The sequence below is a fragment of the Jaminaea rosea genome, assembly GCF_003144245.1.
Source record: "Jaminaea rosea strain MCA 5214 unplaced genomic scaffold BDZ90scaffold_12, whole genome shotgun sequence".
Lineage (NCBI taxonomy): Eukaryota > Fungi > Basidiomycota > Exobasidiomycetes > Microstromatales > Jaminaea > Jaminaea rosea.
In genome coordinates, this window is record NW_020289986.1 from 216214 (window position 1) to 234287 (window position 18074).

Consider the following 18074-nt stretch of genomic DNA (forward strand, 5'->3'; position numbering starts at 1 on the left):
ATGCAAGAGACAGTGACATGGCGTCCCGTGCCAATCGCCACTGCCTGAATCGTCGTGAGTCACTAACCCCAGGCACCATTCATTGCCGCGAGCGGGCGGGCGGAGGCAGCGGCGGCAAGGTCAAATCAGGTCCGCCAACGACGCGAGACGAAACGACTCTCCGGCGGCCGGCTGCGCTGGTGGCTCGTGCGTTTCTTGATATCTTCCGCGGTTGGTCAATTCGTCCTTTGAACCACCTTGCGCGACTCTCACTCCGAGACGGCCAGCTTTAAGCAGGCGCAGAGAGGTACAGACATCATTCAGCGGATCGATCGCCTGGCAAGGCTGATCCGAGATGGCAAGCGTCCCGCTCCTCTTCTCTCTCCTCCTCTTGCCCATATCGTCCTTCTTCCTGTGGCTCCCCTGGTCCACACACGTCGCCTTCTTCCATCCACCTGAGCCATCCTCGTTTGCCTCGTCCGCATCTTCACACCTCAATCTCGACTCTTGCCGACCTCTCCCTTCGGGGCCGGAATGGTGCGCCGAACCAGTCATCCACAGTGCATCGCGCCTGGCCTACTTCCACTGCGATGACTCGCGGCCTTGGTGGGACCCACCGAGCCAGACGTGGGAAGCGCTACCGCAGGGCAAGAAGGGAGGATCAATTTGGGTTTGGGATCTCAAGGACTCGACAAGTCAGCCAAAGCAGCTCGAGCTTCACCAACCCACTTCTCGTCAAGGAGAGGTGATCCATCCTCTCTCCCTCTCCGTCGTCTCATCAAAGAACGATCCAGCAACAAACGTGCTGCTCGTCTCGAATCATCCCCATGCCCGCTCAGCGGGAGTGGTAGACGTGTACCGTCACGATGTAAACTTGTACCATGCGGTACAGTACGACCGAATCTCTGGTCATGCGCTCAAGTCAATGAATCCATACCGAATCGACGCGGTGAGGGAGCAATGGAGCTTGCCGGTGGAGGCGCCCAAGGATGTACGTGGAGAGGTAGCGAGCGACGATGAGCCCGCACCGTTGCCGCTGGGGCCGATGGAGGTGCCCAGCTTCATCTTTACAAGCTTGGCCACGCCCGAATGCGTAGCGGCAGGGCCTGAGGAGGAAGAGAAGGAACGAGGAGGCAAGATATCTTCAGCCGCGCCAGCTTGCCCACGGCGTCCCGGTCGCAGTACCTCTCCTTCGCTGCCTCAATACCTCCTGGACGTCCTGCCGCTCCCATCCTTCATCCGTTCCTCTTCCCCCTATTCCCCAAGCCCACCTCGCACCATCAGCCAATACGTCGCCCTCTCCCATTCGACGCGCCCGATATTTGACACGCTGGCCTCGCACCCGTCTGCTCCACCCCTCCTCCGAGCCTGGGACGGCGGAGGTGTTGCAGGCGGGAGCAACACGTCACTGCCTCACATCTACGTCGGGGTCAACTCAGCAAAGATGGCCCTTCTCGAACAATGGGACCAACATTGGGTCAAAGGCCCAGCGGCAGGGGCTGAGCTAATCCCGGATGGTAGGACGTACAGGGATGTCCTGGCCAGGTGGGGCAGCTTTGTAACTTTTTGGAGCGCGCCATTGCGTGGTTCTGGAGGTGAAGAAGATGGGGCTTCGGCGGGAGCACCCGTACTCGGGATGGATGTGGACTCGTTTGGGAGAGTGTGGACTGTTGGCCCATTGAGCATGGGGAGAGTAGTGAAGAGGATCGAGGAGCTCAGAAGGCGCCGTGGAGTCGAAGAGGAGGACAAGGACGATGCAGAGCTGAGCCCATCACCAGGCGCCCTAGTCCGTCAGACGACGTACGTTCACCGACTAGGCGCGGCTATCGGCCATCCGTGGGAGGTAGAGCGTCTCGCCCGAGCCAAGAAGAGGGGCATCTGGCTGCCCAAACAGTTCTTCAGCACCGTCGTGTACAGGCTTGGCCTCACTTCACCAGCTGCTAGCGCAGGCTACCTCCCTGGAGCACCGACGGGCGTAGCGGTCGATGAGGAAGGGAGGAGGGTGATCATCACCTCGAGCTGGGAGAGACGGGGAGCAGTCTGTGAGTTCAAAGAGGGCTGGGTCGAGGAGCAAGGAGAGTGACGAGCGAAAGCGTGAAATTGTCCATATATTTGTCTTTTCGGGCTCGAATGATCATGATCTTGGTGAGTCTACTAGGTGAGGAGAGGCGAGGACAGGAGAGCGTGAAGGTGGGAGCGAGGACTCGAAGGATTGGTGAGATGTACAATGTGGGTCGGATGTGAGAGTAGAGTCGTTACATTGAGGTCGAGGGTAGTGTATCTCGGTTGTATGCCGCCGCGACGACGGTATGTACAGTGGTGTGAGGGACCAGGTCAAAGAGAAGTACGAGGAGCTCTCAGAGCTCGATGTCGCCTGGCGCGCGAATAGCGAGGGGCTTGCTACCAGCAGCGCTACGCGGGAGCCACGCCTCGACGATCTTGCCGAGGACTTCACGCCGACTCAACAAATCCAGCTGTGCCGGCAAGTCGTCTTGGCCAGCACCGTCACGCTCCAGCATCGACGATCCGTCCAGAGGAAGCGGTGTAGCGAAACTCCTCTTGCTGCCACCGCCGAGGATGCTCTGGACCGCCGACCCAATGTCACCGACCGCCCCTGTGATGCTCTTGATGACGTCTGCGAGCTGATTGGTAGGACACTCGACGGAGATGTTGCGGTTGACGGGGACGCTGACCCCGATGGAGAGAACGGAGATGTGGGCGTCGATTGCTAGACGGACCTGCAGGGGGCGAAGTGGGGAGGGACGAGGAGCAGAGAGAGGTCAGTCACTGCTAGCGGGTAGAGGTGGTGCAGAAAGTAGGAGAGCTTGGTGTGGCGTACGTACATTGAGGTTACCCGACGCCTTCGAGCTGCTGCTAGGGTCTAACCCGCACGATGAGACGACGTCCTGAATCAAGGCCTCAGCCCCGTTCTGCAAGTTGATGCCCAGCGTGAATGGGAAGACGATCGTCGTGTTGTCGTTGGCCTTGATCTTCTGATCCTTGAGCGTGCCGTTGCCAATCTGTACATCATTAGGCAGATTCGCATCAAAGAGCTGCGCATTCAAATGCGTAATCGTCGCCGAGAAGCTGTTGGGGTTGGAGACGGCAAAGTTGACCGAGCCATTGGCCGTGAAGCTCGTCCCGCTCACATCGAAGTCCTGGGCAGTAGGCGGGTCGACGGAGAGGAGGGCAATGTTGGGTGGTCGGGCAAAGAGGACCACAAGGAGGATGACGGTGATGATGATGATGATCGTCCAGAGGACGATGCAGAAGATGGAGCGGAGCGCCCTGACGGGGACTGAGCGCTTGAAGAAGACGTGGCGGTCTTGCTGTGAGAAGATGGAGTTGCGGTTGGCATTTCCACGGCTGCCGTAGTTGGCGTAAGCGTCGGTGCTACCAGGCGTGGTGCCGCCACCTGGAGTGGCGGCCACGGCTGCCTTCTCGCTGTAGCCCTGTGCGCCGTGATCGCGAAGCGTGTCGTCTGCTGCGTCGTTGCCGCTCATGGAGTGCTGGTGTTGGTGGTTGGAAGGATAGTAGTTGTCCCGGTATTGCTCGCCTCCGCTCATTGGATATGCACCCGAAGACTGAGCGGCGTTGTAATAGTCGTCGTCGTAATATTGGCCGCCCTGATGAGGCGGCTGCCGTGTGGAGTAATCGTGGCTTCTGTAATCGCTCTGAGATTGGCGATTCCCTGAGAATGGGTAAGACATGATGGTAGGAAGGGAGGGAAAGAAGCACGATGATGGATCGGACGTCTGTGTTGAGAATAGCAGCAGCTCAAACGCACACCGAGATGCGTGAGTCGACGACGATGCGTGCGTTGTGTGCGTTGCGTTTCGACGTCGTGGACGTTGAACGACGCAACGACGCCCAGCTGCCGGCCGGACGGCGACTTGAGAGCAAGCAGCAGCACAGCCGACAGACAGACAGACAGACGGGTGCAGCCAGGAGGCAGGCGGGGCGGTTGGGCAGGGCTCGAGCGGGGTGGTCAAGTCATCTCGAGAGGAGCCATCCATCGGACCGGAAGGGCAATCGCCGACGGAGACGGCCTAATCTAACTGAGTGGTGAGTGGATAGGAAGAAGCGGCCGGGAAAGGACGAGTTGAGAGTGGGGAAGATGACTCGCCCACCTTGTCCAACACCCAACACCTAGACATTCGATCAGAGATCGCAGCAATGGCATCACAAGACACGTTCCGCAAGGCCAAGCTATGGGGTGGCCGCTTCGAGTCGCAGACTGACCCTTGTGAGCACGAGGCAGCTTCTAGGAGCCGGACTATATGCTCCTCGACCGGACTTCGCCAGCTGATAACGCTGCCTTCGTCCCGCATACAGTGATGCACAAATTCAACGAGTCCCTCTCCTACGACCGCGTCCTATGGAAGCATGATATCCGTGGCTCCATCGCCTATGCCAATGCGCAAGTAGCAACCAAGATCCTCACTCCCTCCGAGCGGGACCAGATCATCTCGGGATTGCAGCAGGTCGCAAAGGAGTGGGAGGCGGGCACATTCGTCCCCGCTCCCGACGACGAGGACATCCATACTGCCAATGAGCGTAGATTGACAGAGCTGATTGGACCTGTGGCAGGGAAGCTGCACACCGGTAGAAGCAGGAACGATCAAGTTGCGACGGATGTGAGATTGTATGTCGAGGAGGAGACAAAGAAGATCGAGGAGATCCTCGTCGACTTGATCCAGGTGATGACTGCCAGGGCAAAGGTCGAGGTTGACGCAGTGATGCCGGTGCGCAACAGCGACTGCAAGCAGACAGTCTAGCGTCGCTGACAAACTTGAGCTCACTCGCCATCACGCAGGGCTACACCCACCTGCAACGCGCCCAGCCTATCCGTTGGTCGCACTTTCTCCTTTCCCATGCCTCCTCCCTCCTCACCGACCTCTCTCGTCTCCGTGACATGCGTCCACGCATCTCTGTCCTGCCCCTCGGCTCAGGACCATTGGCGGGCAATCCCTTCTCAGGATTGGACCGCCAGGCTATGGCCAATGAGCTCGGATTCAAGACCGTAGGCATGAACTCGATGCACAGCGTCTCCGACCGTGACTTCATTGTTGAGTTCCTCTTCTGGGCAAGCCTCACGATGATCCATATCAGTAAGCTGGCGGAGGACCTCATCATCTACTCGACGAGCGAGTTTGGGTTTGTGCAGTTGAGTGATGCGTACAGGTGAGCAAGCGCGGAGCAGAGCAGCGACCGTCATCCGACTCACCACTCGCTTCACGTCGTCACCCGTGCCGCAGCACCGGCTCTTCCATCATGCCACAGAAGAAGAACCCTGACTCTCTTGAGCTCCTCCGCGGCAAGTCCGGACGTGTCTTCGGCCAAATGTCCGGCCTGATGATGACCATCAAGGGTATCCCAAGCACGTACAACAAGGACCTTCAGGAGGACAAGGAACCCCTCTTCGATGCAGTCGACACCGTCTCGAGGTCATTGCAGATCGCCAATGGAGTCTTGGCTACGATGAACATCTTCCCGGAGAAGATGAGGGCGGCCCTCACGCCGGATATGCTTGCTACGGACCTTGCGGAGTACCTGGTTAGGAAGGGAGTGAGTAGCGTGCGCGGTGACGTGGACTTTGACAAGCCCTTGCTGACCGCCACCTCCCTGCCCTCATGCACAGATCCCCTTCCGCGAGACGCACCACATCTCCGGCTCAGCCGTACGCCTCTCAGAGCAGCGCAAGGTGCCCCTATCCTCGCTCACCCTCGCCGATCTCCAAACCCTCTCGCCCGCCTTTGAGGAGGACGTGCAGGCCGTCTGGTCCTTTGATGAGAGTGTTGAACGACGCGACGCGACGGGCGGGACGAGCAAGAGGGCTGTGCTGGAGCAGGTGGAGCGTATTCAGGGTGAGCTGGGCGCTGGGAAGGCGTAGAGCAGATGAGGAGGAGGGCAGCTGGGCTTTAAAAGGGAGAGGGTGCATAGAATTAAAGTCGATGGTCAAATGCAAGCAAAACACATTGTCATCACAAGCCCAGCACTCCTGGCCCAATGCTGCGCAGACTTGAGCCTACCCTCGCAGAGCCACGCAGCGCATCATCGTCCGCCCTCCAGGTCAGGCGCAACAGATGGTCTTCCCTACTCGTCGCTGCGCTAGGACCAGCTGCTGCTGCGCCTCCGGCTCCTCCTGTGCTCCCCGCCTTGTTCGCTCCAGCTGCGCCCCCAGAAACAATGCTGAACGAACCCGGAGTCGCGGTGCTTGATGAACCTCCCTTCGCCTTTGTAAAGAAGCTGGTGATCTGAGCTGGCTCGTCTGCCCACTTGACGCGAAACCCCTTTGGCTGGCCAGGTGGCGGATTCAAAGAGCCAGTAGCGCTTAGCGCAGATGTCGTCAAAGTAGCAGGGCCGCCATCTGGCGTGTCTTCCTCTCCTTCTTCCTGCTTTGGCGCCTTGCTCGAGGCAGACCTTGATGCCCTCTTGCCACCTGCTGCGGCCTTCTTTGCCCCCGCAGCGCCTGGTGCTCTGACCCTCTCCTCCAGAAGCGTTTTCACCGTCGCCCAGCTGAAGCGCACAATACCCGGCCAGCCAAAGACGGGGTCCAGCGTGCGATGCAGGTACGCAACCGTGTTTGGGTCCGAGGGGTAGCCTGAGCCAAAAGTGTGCCAGTGATCGCGAGAGGATATGGAATCGGAAGAGGTAGCGGCAAGGTCTGTAGGTGAAGGTCGCTTGCGTTTCTTGCTGGTTGGTGCAGCCTTCTTCGTGGGGGAGGGCGAGCGTGACGACGAAGCAGATGCCTGGCCCTGAAGCACCTCCCTCAGGGCGTCATCCTCATCTTCCTGAGTCTCGTTCTTTATCGCTCCCTCTTCTTCACCCTGCGGCCCCTCCACGTGCTCTGCATACCTCCAGTCCTCGACCCATCGGTCGCGCGTCACCTTTGCCGCAATCGAAGCCGCCCCTACGATTGGGTAAATGGCGTCGGCCTTGGAGCAGACGGTCCATTCTATGTGCTTGTATTTGGCCTGCGGGAAGTAGCTGCGAAGCGTTTTGGCGTATGTGGCGGGGTCGCCAACCGTGTCTACGAATATCTGAGAGCGAAAAGGCGAGAAGCGACGTTAGCTTAAGAAGAGAGACTCTTGGACAGTATGATGGCGCTCTCACCTCGGCTACATCCACACCTGCCTCCAGCACCCCCGAAATGAGCTGCACGGTCGCTTCAGTACTCTGCGCATTGAGGTTGTGCGGACGGCGTCGCAGCATTCCCGCTGAGATGTCTTGCGGGGACATGGACTGGGTTGCCCAGCCCAGGTTGTCCGGGTTGTCGATGAGCGCCGCAAGGAGGGCGTCTCTCCTTTCTGCTGTTAGGGCTTTTGAGTCTGCAAAGCCTACTGACTTGAGCGAGTCGGAGAAGCTTGCGGGACAGTAGGCTATGCCGTACACGAGCGGGCCTGCAAAGAGCGCATAGTTCAGATGAAAGTCACGAAAAATTCGTGCCGACGTGGCCGCTACATACCCAATACAGGCCCTCGTCCAGCCTCATCGACGCCGAGGATACAAGGCACGCCTCTCGCCTCCTTGGGAATAGCGCTGCGCCATGTGTATGAGCCAACTAGGGGCTGTGAGTGGACAGATGGTACGGGTGGCGTATCTGGGACCAGAGTTGGCTGTGATTGGGATTGTGACATGGTGGTAATGACTGGTGTGAGGAGGCGAGAAGCCAAGGTGGGTGTTGCGATTCAAGTCAGAACAACGTTTCCGGCCTGGTTCCGCCCGCGAAGACGCGACGCGGCACGAGTCCAACAGGCCGGGCTGACGAGTTAAATTGCTTTCCCTGAGTCTGTCCCCGCACTGAGCTAATTGATACATTTTGGTGTTCCTGAAAGTGCAACAGTCGTAAGTAGTCCTGACAATCATCCCGATGACAAGATGCTGGCTCCCTGCGAAGTCGATGATATCGACAATTGATCGCCTTGGCCGGCCTGCTGTCGTGTGACCCATTGCCAGGCCGTGCAGCGCCTCCGCTAGTCCCTCGCTTCTTTCCCTCCCTGCCTTTTCCTCTCCTATCCATCGCTTATCAAGCAGCTGTCAAAGAGATCAGTATGGTCACAGCAGCGAGCGTGACAGCAGATGGCAACGCAGCAGCCTCATCATCATCTCAGGGTGTCAAGGATGAAGCACTTCATTCATACTGGGCATCGCGCTCCACCCTAATCGCCCAAGAACAGTCACTGCGCTTCGATTCGGTCAAGTCGTCGTCCCTTACACCCCTGGAGCAAAAGGCGTCGTCCCTCCTCTCCTCGATTCGTGACTCGGAGCGTACCAGCATCTATGACAATCCCGACGACCCATCTGCCCACCCAGGCATGTCTTTTCGGGGTGCCCTCGCTCGCGGAATGCGGTCTACGTCGACCTGGCGAATCCTCTCCCGCATGCCAAAGGGAGCAGCTCTGCACTGCCATATGGACGGGACTGTTCCTGCTCCTTGGCTTATCATGGAAGCGGTACAGAGGTACGGGGATGTGATTCACATGAGGGCGGATCAGGCTCTGGATAAGGTGGAGAAGCTTTACTCTGCCGGTGTGCAGTTCCAGACAAAGGCCAAGGAGGACGTGGTGGCGGGGGACGTCTACTCACCCCATTATGACGGGACGACACAGTGGATGAGTCTCAACGAGGCGCGAGCCACCTTCCCCTTTGCAGACGTGTACGAAGTGCCACCTACCGGCTATACGCGAGGCATCGACATCCCTTCGTCCGCCAACTCTAGCCGCAATGCCGCCGCTTTTGATTCGTACCTTCACTCCCTCATGACCCTCAGCCCAGCCACCGGCTCCCCTTCGACTGCCACCTCCCGCCAAGCATGGAGCCGCTTCCTCTCCACCTTTGGCATCATTGGAGGTTTCGTCTCCTACCTGCCGCTCTTGCGCTCTTACCTCAAGCAGATGTGCAAGGTGCATGCGAGGGACGGCGTGCAGTACATGGAGGCTCGCACCAACTTCTTCGAGGAGCATTATATTGCAGAGGATGGCAAGACGCCAGTGGCTCACGCGGAATGGTGTCGTGTCTTCAAAGAGGCAATGCAAGAAGCGCGTAGAGAACTGAGAGAGGAAGAGGGGATCGAGACCTTCCTCGATGCAAGGATCATCTACTGCACTGTGCGAATCATCACGCCAGAGAGGCTGCGCTGGTACCTTGATGACTGCATAGCTCTCAAGCGGGAATTTGGGCGATTGATCGTAGGGTTCGATCTGGTAGGACATGAGGACCCGGGAGTGACGCTGAAGGAGTATGCGCCAGAGTGAGTGCCGTGAGTCATTGATTATGGTATCTCGCTACTTACAGACCATCTCCTCGCCCAGACTACTTCGCTTCCAGCAGCAGTGTCGCACCACCGGTCTCTCGATTCCCTTCCTCTTTCACGCAGGCGAGACCCTCCTCGACGGCTCCCCCGCCGACTCCAATCTGTACGATGCTCTCCTCCTTGGCACGAGACGTATAGGTCACGGCTTTTCCCTTGCTCGTCACCCACACTTGATCCAGCTCTGCAAAGAGAGAGGGGTGTGCATCGAGGTCTGCCCCGTGAGCAACGAGGCGCTGGGCTATACGGGATGCATGGCGGGACATCCCCTGCCCGTGCTGCTGAACAGCGGCGTGGACGTTGCGCTCAGCAATGATGATGCGACTCAATTTGGGAATGAGGGGTTGACTTACGTGAGCGAGAAGATTTAGAGGGCAGTCGTGTTGCATCGATGAGCTGCTGACCTTTCGCGTCGCCTACTCGCCCGCTCGCAGGACATTTATCAATACTTCACGTCATCCTACTCCGCCTCCCTCGCCTCGCTCTATTCCCTCGTTCGCGCCTCGCTGCGGCACGCCTGCCTCGACGACGACGATGACGATTCGCACGGAGACGGATCGCGACGGAAGCACGAGGCTCTCTTTGAGCGCGAGTGGGAGAAATGGTGTCAGTGGATCGTAGACGAGTGTGAGACCGGCACGGTGGCGGGAGGTGAGCCGCCGAAGAAGGCCATGAAGATGGACGGGCAGCAGAACGGAAGTGCTAATGGCGAGATGTAAGACGGGTAATTCTGCATTGCTAATGATGATGTGGAGCCTCTGCAATACAGCGTGCACGACGAGAATCGCCTGCTCGGTAGCCTCTACGCGCCTTCAATAGGCGCGGGTATGGTGTCGATCTTTCTCTTGCTCTCTGCTCTCAGAGTGTCACATCCCGCCTCCATTGTACCCCGCCTGCCCGCCGTTGGGGGCAGCGCCTCCCTCTTCCCCATTTCCGCCACCGAATCCAGTGCCGGCCATCCCTCCTCCTCCGGCACCAGCTGCCAGCCCGCCCAAATCATCGAGCCACGAGTCGAATTGCAAGCCCAGCGGTTGTGCCATGAGGAGCTCGTCGAGAAGATTGGCAGATGAAGAAGAGGCCGGGGCGAGTGTGGAGGGATCGAAGTTGAATGAAGAGGAGTTGTTGAAGAAGTGTTGCGAGGGAGACCCGACTCGGGCGCTTGCATTTGGGTGATGGTGGTGCTGCGGGAAATAGCCCTGCCCTTGCCCTTGCCCTTGGTGGCTGCTGACACTCGAGTAGGGGGTGAGACTACCGCCACTACCTGGGCCACGCCCGTGTCCCTGCCCGCTACCATTGTAGGATGCCATTCGTGAATGATCGAATGAGTCTTGCCCCGTAGAAGTGCCAAAGTGCTGCTCCGTGCCCGCTGCAAACTGGTTGGCGGGGCCCATGACAGGTGGGGCGGATGAGGGAGCAGAAGAGGGGCCTGCGGCAGGCTGCATCGCGTCGTAGGCGCCCGAGGGACGAGAGATCACTGTGTCGCGTCGATGTTGCTGGGGGCCTGAGACTGCCTCCTTTTGCGACGCTGGGCCCGCCTTGTGGTGCTCTCCTCCAGCCAGTGCCGCCCTACCACCCTTCCTCGCCCTTCTCATCTCGTGAATAGCAATTAGCTTCCTCAGAAACACGGCATACCCGGTAGCGAAGGCCTTCCTGTGCTCCGTCACCCTTCCTGCCTCCTCCATCGTCTCCACTACACGTTTCACCATGCCCAGCACCTGATCATCGTCCACATCCACATCCGCATTCGCCGCGCTAGCCGTCCCACTCCCACCCGCCTCTGCACCAAGTAAAGTCCCATGCGGAGCTCGAAGCGCATGAACGGCCGCGAATCCCACGGTGACATACGCAGAGTTGTGGCCATAGACGAGCTGGTCGCGGGGCAAGCGCAGGAAGAGGGCAACGCAGGAGAGGGCAGCTTCATCTGCCTTTCGACGAAAAGGGGCCAGGACCTCGTCCGCTGATGGGGAGGCTGAGGTGCTTCGCCCGCCTGCGTGGTTGGAGCGGAGCGGGAGGGAGTGGAGGATGAGGGTCGCGTAGCTGTGGTAGAAGGCTGTGGATTGGAGGCGGAGTGGAGCACTGGCGGTGTCCGTGACGCTGTCTGTGCTGCCTTGCTTCTTGCTGCTACTCCCAGCGGCCGCCGCGGCCGCCGATGCCGCAGCCACCTGGGGTAGCACCCATTGTGCGTGCCAGGCATCGAGGTCCTCATTGATGCTCTTGCGATGGAACTCCAGGAGTAGCCGGCAAGCCTCATCCGGCTCGCTGCTCCCCTTGCCACCTGCGGCGCCCGCCTGTGGCATTAGTGGCGCCACATGCTGATGGTAGTAGTCGAGATTCCTGCTGATCAATTTGCGTAGTTGCAGATTGGAGACCAACCCTGCATCCTCCGGCAAAGCGAACTTGGACAGATGCCAATCATTACTTGCCGCCACGACCCGATCGTGAATGCTGAGCGAGCAATGTCGTCCGTGATGGAGACAGATGGAGAAGAAGTACGTCCAAGCGAGGAAGTAGGTGCGCTCCCTCTCGCGGAGCTTGCGTTGCAACTCCTCGTCGTTGGGATCCGCGGAAGTGGAGACCATCTTGCAGTTCAGGTCGAGCTCGACGCACATGCTGAAGGCGTGGGTCACGTAGCTGAAGGAGCGGTCCTGTGTGAGGGGGATGGATTGCCCGTTGTAGCCTGCGAGAAGGAGGAAGGCCTTGACGCAATGGATCGAGCGCTTCCCTTCCAAGAGAACCACGGGGATGATCACCTTGAGGACGTGCTCGTCGAGCTTGTCCGCAATCTCTGCCGTGCGCAGGCTGGAGCTGGATAGGTGAAGGCGTGCTGCGAGAGCAAGGCCGACGGAGAGGAGAAAGGCAGAGCGTGGCCTTGTGTACTCGAACGTGTAGATGGACCTGTCGAGCAAAATGAGCGGGTGACTCAGCTTCTCGAGGAAGAACGCCCAGAGCTGTTTTGCCGCGGGGAGTGTGATGAGGTTGAGAGTGATGGGGTCGAGATCCGGGCCGATCTCTGGCTTGGCATCGTAGAGACCTAGGCGATCCCGCGGGCGACGGGGAGCAGCGCTGCTTGAAGCGGCGGTGTGAAATGGAGGCGGCGAGGTGGTGTGCGAGCCAGTCTGCCCGCGCGCGACTGCGGCTGAGCCGCTCGTTGGTGTAGCCGCGGCGGTGACAACGTCCTCATCGTCTTCCCCTGCTGAGGCTTGGGCGAGGAGCTTCAAGGGGTTGCTGAGCAGTGGAGCTCCTGGTTCGGGTAGACTGTCCTCTTCACCTCGTCCCGCCTCGCCATCGTCTCCTGCTGTAGATCCACCTGATCTGCGGCCTGCTTTGGAGGTCAACCTTGGCTTGGTCGAGATTGGGGGGACAGCCAATCGCGTGGACGGCGAAGGCGAGGACGACGAAGATCCCCAATTGGTGAGAATCTCGGCCGTCTCGGTACGAAGACGCTTGGCTACTGGACCTTCGTCGTCGTCATCGTCTTCGTCTTCGTCTTCAAGATCCTCGTCTCCTTCCCCTTGGCCTACACTGCCTTGGCCATTGCCGCCCTTCTGCTCCGCTTTACGCCCGGCTGATGATCCTCCTCTGCTGGACGCTCGCTCCTTTTCAGCCCTCAGCTCCTGCAAAAGCGTCTCGAGCTGTTTTTCTAGCTTGCCGTACTTGACCGAGTCTGGCTTGCGACCGCGCTTGTGTTTCTCGTAGACGCACGATTTGGACAGGCGATTGCATCGCGCGCAGGGATAGCCGGGGGGATCTTGCGCTGTCTGGGGAAGGCATTTCACCTGCGAGCGTGTGGCATTACGAGAAGCATCAATATTGGAATATATCAGGCTGTGAGAGTCATTTGGGATCGGCGTCATGCTAGAATCGCGGCACGCGTGAACTGACCTTACTCGCACGACACTCGAGACAAGACACCTTTGGCACTGGCTTGCTAGATGAGCTCGGTGATGCAGAGGATGAGGAAGGGCCCGCCTGATTCTCCCCTCGCTGTTGAGCTTGGGTCGATGCTCTCGATGCTGCTTCGCTAGGTCCACTGTATGCCATGCCTCCACGATCGCCGTAATATGGCGGGGCAGGCGGGGGAGGCGGCTGCATCGTAGAAGCGGCGAACGGACGAAAGCGAGTGCGAGTGCGGGGAAGGAAAGGAAACAAGGCCAAAAGAGCCGCTGCCGCTCCATCGGCGTGCCAGGGACGCCGGCTACCGAGGAAGCGCTAGTGCTACATCCACGTGGTCAATTCCCTATCCACTCTAATGGAACATCATCAAGATCAAGCCGCCGTAGTGTTACCAGATGAATTGACATGCTACCGCAACTGCTCAGGCTCAGCTCAGCCCACTACGTCCCTCTAGTCGCCCTTACTCTTGCCCCTCCTCCGCTGGCTTGGCAACGAATGGATTCAGGTTCACATACGCCCCTGGCCCTTCCAAGTCGTACCTCTTCCCTCTGACGGCCCACACGCCCCAGTTGGCCCTCACAGCTACCCTCGTGTCAAAGTCGGCCACACTCCAACTCAAGCTGCCGAACACATTCTCTCCAGGCGTAATCAGCCACTCAAACTCTCCCCTGATCCCCTCTACCGATTCGAAGGCCTCCACGTCCCTGCGCACGTCGGCGGGGGAGAAGCCCGTCATGATTAGAGGGCACTTGGTGGAAAGCATTGAGGTCAGGGCGGACGCCCATTCGGATTGGGCTTGGAGGAGGGGTGGAAGAGTGGGAAGAGAGGAGTAAGGGCGGGCGCCTGGCGTCTCTGGCTCTGTTGAGGATGAGGCCGATGTGTCTTGTTCTGCTGCCTTTGCCTCTTGGTCTCGCGCCCGCTGCTCCTCCTTTTGCTGTTGATAAGACACAGTCGCGTCCGCCTTTGGTAGCCTCTCGGTCGCTGAGCGTGGCGCCTCTGCGGCCGCAGCCGTATCCGTCTCCTGGCTCGACTCGAATTGCGCAGCGACCGGGTCGAGGCGACCGCCTTCTGTTGGCTGCTGTGCTGACTTCGCTGATGCTGCTGATGCTGACGCTGCTTCTGTTGAAGAGGAGCTGCTCGACACTGCGGCATCGTCCTCCTCGCTGACCGGTCGGTCGTATGCCCTCTGCGACGGGAATCCAAAGCCTGGCGAAAAGGCAAAGAATACGTCCGTGTACGGGTCGAAGGGCTCCATCTGGTGGTGGACCTCTTCGTAGTTGCATTGAATGAAGGTCATAGTCAGACCCTCAGAGATGACCAACGTGCGACTTGGTGCATTGGGGCCGTAGTTGGAGGTGCGGGTGCGATGCGGTCGCTCCTCTGTAACGGCTGGGGATGATGAGGAGGAGGAGCCGGGTGACGCCGCGCCAGCAGTGAAAGAGGAAGTCATCGAATCTTGTGGCAACGTGACCTCTGGCCCGATCAAGTAGAGGTGGAAGTTGACTCCGGGGAACATGAAGCGTAGCTGATCCCAGATGTTGGGCGGCAGCGTGCTCTCCGCCCTCGCTCCCACCACAAAGACCCTCACCGAGTCCAAGCTCGGCCTCGCCCCCAACTTGGGGTGCAGCATCTGCCTCAGAGCCAAAAAACTTCGCATGCCCTCCCTCGTCAATCGCCTGTTCCTCGTCGTGTACGGACTATTCTCGTGCAGGACCGCCCCCACTGTGGTTGGGAACGTCAACAACTTGCTCACGTGCCTCCTTGATCGCTCCGTCTCGATGGAAGGGAAGTTCCTCGTGTAAAAGAAGACGTCCCACGAACTCATATTGATGGCCTCCTCGAATCCTTGCGGCCCAGGCATGCGGAACTCGGTCATCTCCCTCCCTGAGCGAAGGTCGTGCTCATCCTCGTTGGCCTCGCGCAACCGCAGGATATATCTGCCGTGCTCGGAGTCCTGGGCCCACTCCTTCTCCGAGTAGTGTGTCGGCCAGCCACACTCTGGGCAGTCAAAGTTGACTGCTACGCGCTGACCGCGACGGAGATGAACGGGGCAGGGCGCCAGGCGTTTGATTCGTTCTGCTCTTTGGCGAAGAGCGGGGATGGGAGAGGAGGAGAGAGGATGGAAGAGGTTGTCTTGCTCGAGGATAGGTTTGGAGGGTGTACTGGAGCGTCCTCCAAGGAAGTTGGCTGAGTCTACGTCTTGTTGTTGCTTGGCTTTGGACTTTCCAAAGAGGCGTCCGAAGAAGGTACGGCGTTGCTGCTGATCGATGACGACGAGACGGCGTGGTAGTGAGGCTGAGGAGGATCCGGCGGCCAAGGCGGACCTACTGGCTGCCACGAGGGGCGAAGATGGCCCAGTGAGCGACCGAGGGCCCATCGCAGTGGGGTAGCGACGAAAAGGATGAAGGATTCAAGGGAAAATGGGGTCGACGCGAGGATTGTCATCGACCGGCTTCAAGTCGGGGCTCATCTCCACTGTTGGATGACTAAGCAGAAAGCTGCCCTCATCTCACCCTCCAGGCCGAGTGGCTCGGAACAGGGTGTCGGTGCCGAGCGACTTGAGGCGCGAATATCGTCAAGTCGAGTCGAGCAGCTCCTTCTCCGCCCGGTCACTCAACCCTCGATCCGTCCGTCACTACCACCACCACCACAGACACCTCATCATGTCCGCCCGCCTAGCATTTTCATCCCTTCGAGCGGCCACCACGCCCCTCGCAAGCTCGAGCCGCCAAGTACTTCGCAGCACCGCCGCCGCCGCTGCCCCGGTCTTCAAGCCGCGCTCCTACGCTACGGGTGCTGAGCCCTCAGCCGCCGTCTCGCCTGCTTCGGACCCTGCCACACCGCCGCCGCCTGCCGGTGGTGCTTCTGCCTCGTCATCGTCAGCAGCACCAGCTTCAGATCCCAGAATCTCGGGCATCGTCGACCAGATTGAGGGTCTGACTCTTCTTCAGGCGAGCGAGCTCGTGTCGCTTTTGAAGGTGAGCGAGACTCCCCGAGCACCGACGTAGTACAAATTGAATCCTTCTGACACACATGATATCGATCCTGCCTTTTCTTTCTCGCTCGAAGACACGCCTTAATATCCAGGACATCGCTCTCCCCGCAGCTGGCTCGGCGGGCCCTGCTGCTCCTGCCGCCGCCGCTGCCCCCGCCGAGGCAGAGGAGGAGAAGCCCAAGGAGAAGACCACTTTCAACCTGAAGCTCAAGGCCCTCAAGGACCCCTCGGCGAAGGCCAAGGTCATCAAGGAGGTCAAGGCGATCAACCCGGCGATGAACCTGGTCGAGGCAAAGAAGTTCGTCGAGAGCGCACCGCAGACGCTCAAGGAGGGCCTGAACAAGGAAGACTTGGAGAAGTTGAAGGCCGCGATTGAGGCCGCAGGTGGTGTGGTCGAGGTGGACTGATGTGGAGATAGTGAGAGATGAGGAAGCAGCTTGGTGACAAGCAGAGGGACGACACATATGTACTTCAAGAAGGGGGGCGAGACTGCAATATCGACCTCTTCACGCACGAGCGGACCGCGCCTGCATACACGATAGCCCACAGGCGCTGCGAGTCTTGATGGTGACATGGCAATTGACCACTCTCGAATCCCCCTCAATGACTTGTTCACCGCTCCGCCCCTTCGCCCTCCTCCAATCCCCACGCCTTCTGCAGCATCCCTACCAATCTCTCTTCAAAGACAGCCTCAACGAATTCCCCTTCCCCAGTGAACCACTCGCCCAAATGTCCCAGAGTCACCCTGTCCTCCACCCGTCTGAGCAAGCTCTTTCCACCATTGCTCCTCCGCGCATACTGGAAGTCCAACGAGTACGTGGGCGGGATAATCCAATGCTTTCCCGTCGTCGAGTCGACGTTGGACGATAGTGTCGGCTTGGGGAGGGCAGGGGAGGAGATGATCAGGGACTCGGTTTCGATGCGATGCGAGAGGAGCTTGCGGCGACCGGTGAAGATGCGATCGCCTTGGAGATAGGCGTCTAGGGCTTGCAAGGAGGAGAGGGCTATGTATCTGTCGCAACGGGAGATGAGGATGGGTGTGAGCTTCTCTATACCTCGAGCAGTCTGATGAAAGCGGTCTAGCGCCCACTTACGCGACGACAGCCACAGCTGTCCAGCCCTTGTTCTTCTGCCAATCCTTCTCGACAAGGTACGACCAAGCCGAGACGGCAATGATGATCGTTGAGGCCAGATATCCCAATGCAAGTCGCAAGTCGGCGTGCAGGTGAGAAGCCTTGAAGGGTGGGAAGGCCGCAGCTCCATCTGAGCTGCCGTCGAGGTATGAGTCCCCACTAGCAGCGTCATCGTGTAAGTTTGTGGTGGAACTTGTGGGTGAAGCGCCTGGCACGGGAGAGGGGGTCGGGGCTGGGGCTAGGGAGTTGGCTTGTCGGGTTAGGATCTGCGTAGGCGTGGGCGTGACAGGATGCAGGTGAGTACGCTGGCATGTGGCTTTGCATTGCGTCTCTGTGCCCGTCTCACCCTCTCGACTGCATCATCACAGGTAGACTTGAGCTCCGAGAGGTTTGAATTGTCGACGTAGATGCGGTCCTCCTGAGGCAGGGCTGCTGTTCGCGCCGCCCACTCGCTACCGCTGCTGCTGCTGCTGCTGCTTTGCTCGTCGTTGCCTTTGAGGGACTCCTTGCCCTTGCCTGGGCGCAGTGACATGACTGCGATGCTGTGCTACGATGAGCTGATGATGATGCTGCGAAGGAAGGAGGCAGGTGTTGGTTGGCTACTCGCCTCTTGCATCGCGGCCGCCTCTCGTCTGGCTCGTGGCTCCACGTCGGCCCCGGCTTTTGATGAGGTCCAGTTGACCTCGAGTGGACGGTCCGCTCGCTCCCTCGCTCGCGACGCTAATCCATCTGCGCGGCGAGCGCGGCGGGGCGAGCAGCA

The 18074-nt window shown here is 59.3% G+C and overlaps 9 protein-coding genes across 9 annotated transcripts; 4 read left to right on the forward strand and 5 right to left on the reverse strand.

Annotated features, from left to right (window-relative positions):
• The first annotated feature begins 1 nt into the window (after window position 1).
• Window positions 2-2321, forward strand: BDZ90DRAFT_56197 (hypothetical protein). Its single transcript, XM_025509677.1, has one exon. It carries the CDS (start codon window positions 335-337, stop codon window positions 2060-2062), a length of 1728 nt encoding a protein of 575 aa, XP_025360606.1. The 5' UTR covers window positions 2-334; the 3' UTR covers window positions 2063-2321.
• Window positions 2322-2336: 15 nt separating this feature from the next.
• BDZ90DRAFT_261773 (hypothetical protein) lies at window positions 2337-3689 on the reverse strand (the record flags this gene model as incomplete). The annotated part of the gene is made up of 2 exons (XM_025508410.1): window positions 2337-2717; window positions 2823-3689. The coding sequence occupies 2 exons, from the start codon at window positions 3687-3689 to the stop codon at window positions 2337-2339; spliced, it is 1248 nt and encodes a 415-aa protein (XP_025360607.1).
• A 402-nt stretch (window positions 3690-4091) lies between these two features.
• BDZ90DRAFT_233593 (putative ARG4-arginosuccinate lyase) lies at window positions 4092-5914 on the forward strand. The gene is made up of 5 exons (XM_025506686.1): window positions 4092-4225; window positions 4315-4724; window positions 4796-5163; window positions 5238-5547; window positions 5621-5914. Exons 1-5 carry the CDS (start codon window positions 4156-4158, stop codon window positions 5870-5872), a joined length of 1410 nt encoding a protein of 469 aa, XP_025360608.1. The 5' UTR covers window positions 4092-4155; the 3' UTR covers window positions 5873-5914.
• On the reverse strand, window positions 5913-7661 carry BDZ90DRAFT_242408 (ribonuclease H-like protein). Its single transcript, XM_025507415.1, has 3 exons — window positions 7448-7661; window positions 7096-7382; window positions 5913-7022 (listed from the first exon to the last, which is right to left on the reverse strand). Exons 1-3 carry the CDS (start codon window positions 7617-7619, stop codon window positions 5964-5966), a joined length of 1518 nt encoding a protein of 505 aa, XP_025360609.1. The 5' UTR covers window positions 7620-7661; the 3' UTR covers window positions 5913-5963.
• A 163-nt stretch (window positions 7662-7824) lies between these two features.
• On the forward strand, window positions 7825-10075 carry BDZ90DRAFT_233596 (Metallo-dependent hydrolase). Its single transcript, XM_025506687.1, has 3 exons — window positions 7825-9232; window positions 9294-9645; window positions 9727-10075. The coding sequence occupies exons 1-3, from the start codon at window positions 8034-8036 to the stop codon at window positions 10009-10011; spliced, it is 1836 nt and encodes a 611-aa protein (XP_025360610.1). The 5' UTR covers window positions 7825-8033; the 3' UTR covers window positions 10012-10075.
• Window positions 10008-13419, reverse strand: BDZ90DRAFT_280976 (hypothetical protein). The gene is made up of 2 exons (XM_025509328.1): window positions 13175-13419; window positions 10008-13068 (listed from the first exon to the last, which is right to left on the reverse strand). The coding sequence occupies exons 1-2, from the start codon at window positions 13382-13384 to the stop codon at window positions 10159-10161; spliced, it is 3120 nt and encodes a 1039-aa protein (XP_025360611.1). The 5' UTR covers window positions 13385-13419; the 3' UTR covers window positions 10008-10158.
• Window positions 13420-13697: 278 nt separating this feature from the next.
• BDZ90DRAFT_210804 (hypothetical protein) lies at window positions 13698-15338 on the reverse strand (the record flags this gene model as incomplete). Its single annotated transcript, XM_025504087.1, has 1 exon — window positions 13698-15338. A coding segment is annotated over one exon (1641 nt), but the record flags the coding sequence as incomplete, so codon positions are not given.
• Window positions 15339-15798: 460 nt separating this feature from the next.
• BDZ90DRAFT_233598 (hypothetical protein) lies at window positions 15799-16696 on the forward strand. Its single transcript, XM_025506688.1, has 2 exons — window positions 15799-16164; window positions 16256-16696. The coding sequence occupies exons 1-2, from the start codon at window positions 15850-15852 to the stop codon at window positions 16586-16588; spliced, it is 648 nt and encodes a 215-aa protein (XP_025360613.1). The 5' UTR covers window positions 15799-15849; the 3' UTR covers window positions 16589-16696.
• Window positions 16664-17958, reverse strand: BDZ90DRAFT_233600 (hypothetical protein). Its single transcript, XM_025506689.1, has 3 exons — window positions 17661-17958; window positions 17276-17580; window positions 16664-17193 (listed from the first exon to the last, which is right to left on the reverse strand). The coding sequence occupies exons 1-3, from the start codon at window positions 17844-17846 to the stop codon at window positions 16794-16796; spliced, it is 891 nt and encodes a 296-aa protein (XP_025360614.1). The 5' UTR covers window positions 17847-17958; the 3' UTR covers window positions 16664-16793.
• Between the last annotated feature and the right edge of the window lie 116 nt (window positions 17959-18074).

What these genes read in the sequence shown, in the direction of transcription:
- BDZ90DRAFT_56197 (XM_025509677.1), top strand. Translation starts at nt 335, where the DNA reads ATGGCAAGCGTCCCGCTCCTCTTCTCTCTCCTCCTCTTGCCCATATCG.
- BDZ90DRAFT_233593 (XM_025506686.1), top strand. Translation starts at nt 4,156, where the DNA reads ATGGCATCACAAGACACGTTCCGCAAGGCCAAGCTATGGGGTGGCCGC. An exon ending in AGGTTGACGCAGTGATGCCG is followed by an intron (nt 4,725 to 4,795) that starts GTGCGCAACAGC and finishes GCCATCACGCAG; the next exon opens with GGCTACACCCACCTGCAACG. An exon ending in CAGTTGAGTGATGCGTACAG is followed by an intron (nt 5,164 to 5,237) that starts GTGAGCAAGCGC and finishes CCCGTGCCGCAG; the next exon opens with CACCGGCTCTTCCATCATGC.
- BDZ90DRAFT_242408 (XM_025507415.1), bottom strand. Translation starts at nt 7,619, where the DNA reads ATGTCACAATCCCAATCACAGCCAACTCTGGTCCCAGATACGCCACCC. An exon ending in TGGACGAGGGCCTGTATTGG is followed by an intron (nt 7,383 to 7,447) that starts GTATGTAGCGGC and finishes CGCTCTTTGCAG; the next exon opens with GCCCGCTCGTGTACGGCATA. An exon ending in CAGGTGTGGATGTAGCCGAG is followed by an intron (nt 7,023 to 7,095) that starts GTGAGAGCGCCA and finishes TTTCGCTCTCAG; the next exon opens with ATATTCGTAGACACGGTTGG.
- BDZ90DRAFT_233596 (XM_025506687.1), top strand. Translation starts at nt 8,034, where the DNA reads ATGGTCACAGCAGCGAGCGTGACAGCAGATGGCAACGCAGCAGCCTCA. An exon ending in CTGAAGGAGTATGCGCCAGA is followed by an intron (nt 9,233 to 9,293) that starts GTGAGTGCCGTG and finishes CTCCTCGCCCAG; the next exon opens with ACTACTTCGCTTCCAGCAGC. An exon ending in GGAATGAGGGGTTGACTTAC is followed by an intron (nt 9,646 to 9,726) that starts GTGAGCGAGAAG and finishes GCCCGCTCGCAG; the next exon opens with GACATTTATCAATACTTCAC.
- BDZ90DRAFT_280976 (XM_025509328.1), bottom strand. Translation starts at nt 13,384, where the DNA reads ATGCAGCCGCCTCCCCCGCCTGCCCCGCCATATTACGGCGATCGTGGA. An exon ending in TCGAGTGTCGTGCGAGTAAG is followed by an intron (nt 13,069 to 13,174) that starts GTCAGTTCACGC and finishes ACACGCTCGCAG; the next exon opens with GTGAAATGCCTTCCCCAGAC.
- BDZ90DRAFT_233598 (XM_025506688.1), top strand. Translation starts at nt 15,850, where the DNA reads ATGTCCGCCCGCCTAGCATTTTCATCCCTTCGAGCGGCCACCACGCCC. An exon ending in AGCTCGTGTCGCTTTTGAAG is followed by an intron (nt 16,165 to 16,255) that starts GTGAGCGAGACT and finishes TCTCGCTCGAAG; the next exon opens with ACACGCCTTAATATCCAGGA.
- BDZ90DRAFT_233600 (XM_025506689.1), bottom strand. Translation starts at nt 17,846, where the DNA reads ATGTCACTGCGCCCAGGCAAGGGCAAGGAGTCCCTCAAAGGCAACGAC. An exon ending in GTGATGATGCAGTCGAGAGG is followed by an intron (nt 17,581 to 17,660) that starts GTGAGACGGGCA and finishes ACGCCTACGCAG; the next exon opens with ATCCTAACCCGACAAGCCAA. An exon ending in ACAGCTGTGGCTGTCGTCGC is followed by an intron (nt 17,194 to 17,275) that starts GTAAGTGGGCGC and finishes CCGTTGCGACAG; the next exon opens with ATACATAGCCCTCTCCTCCT.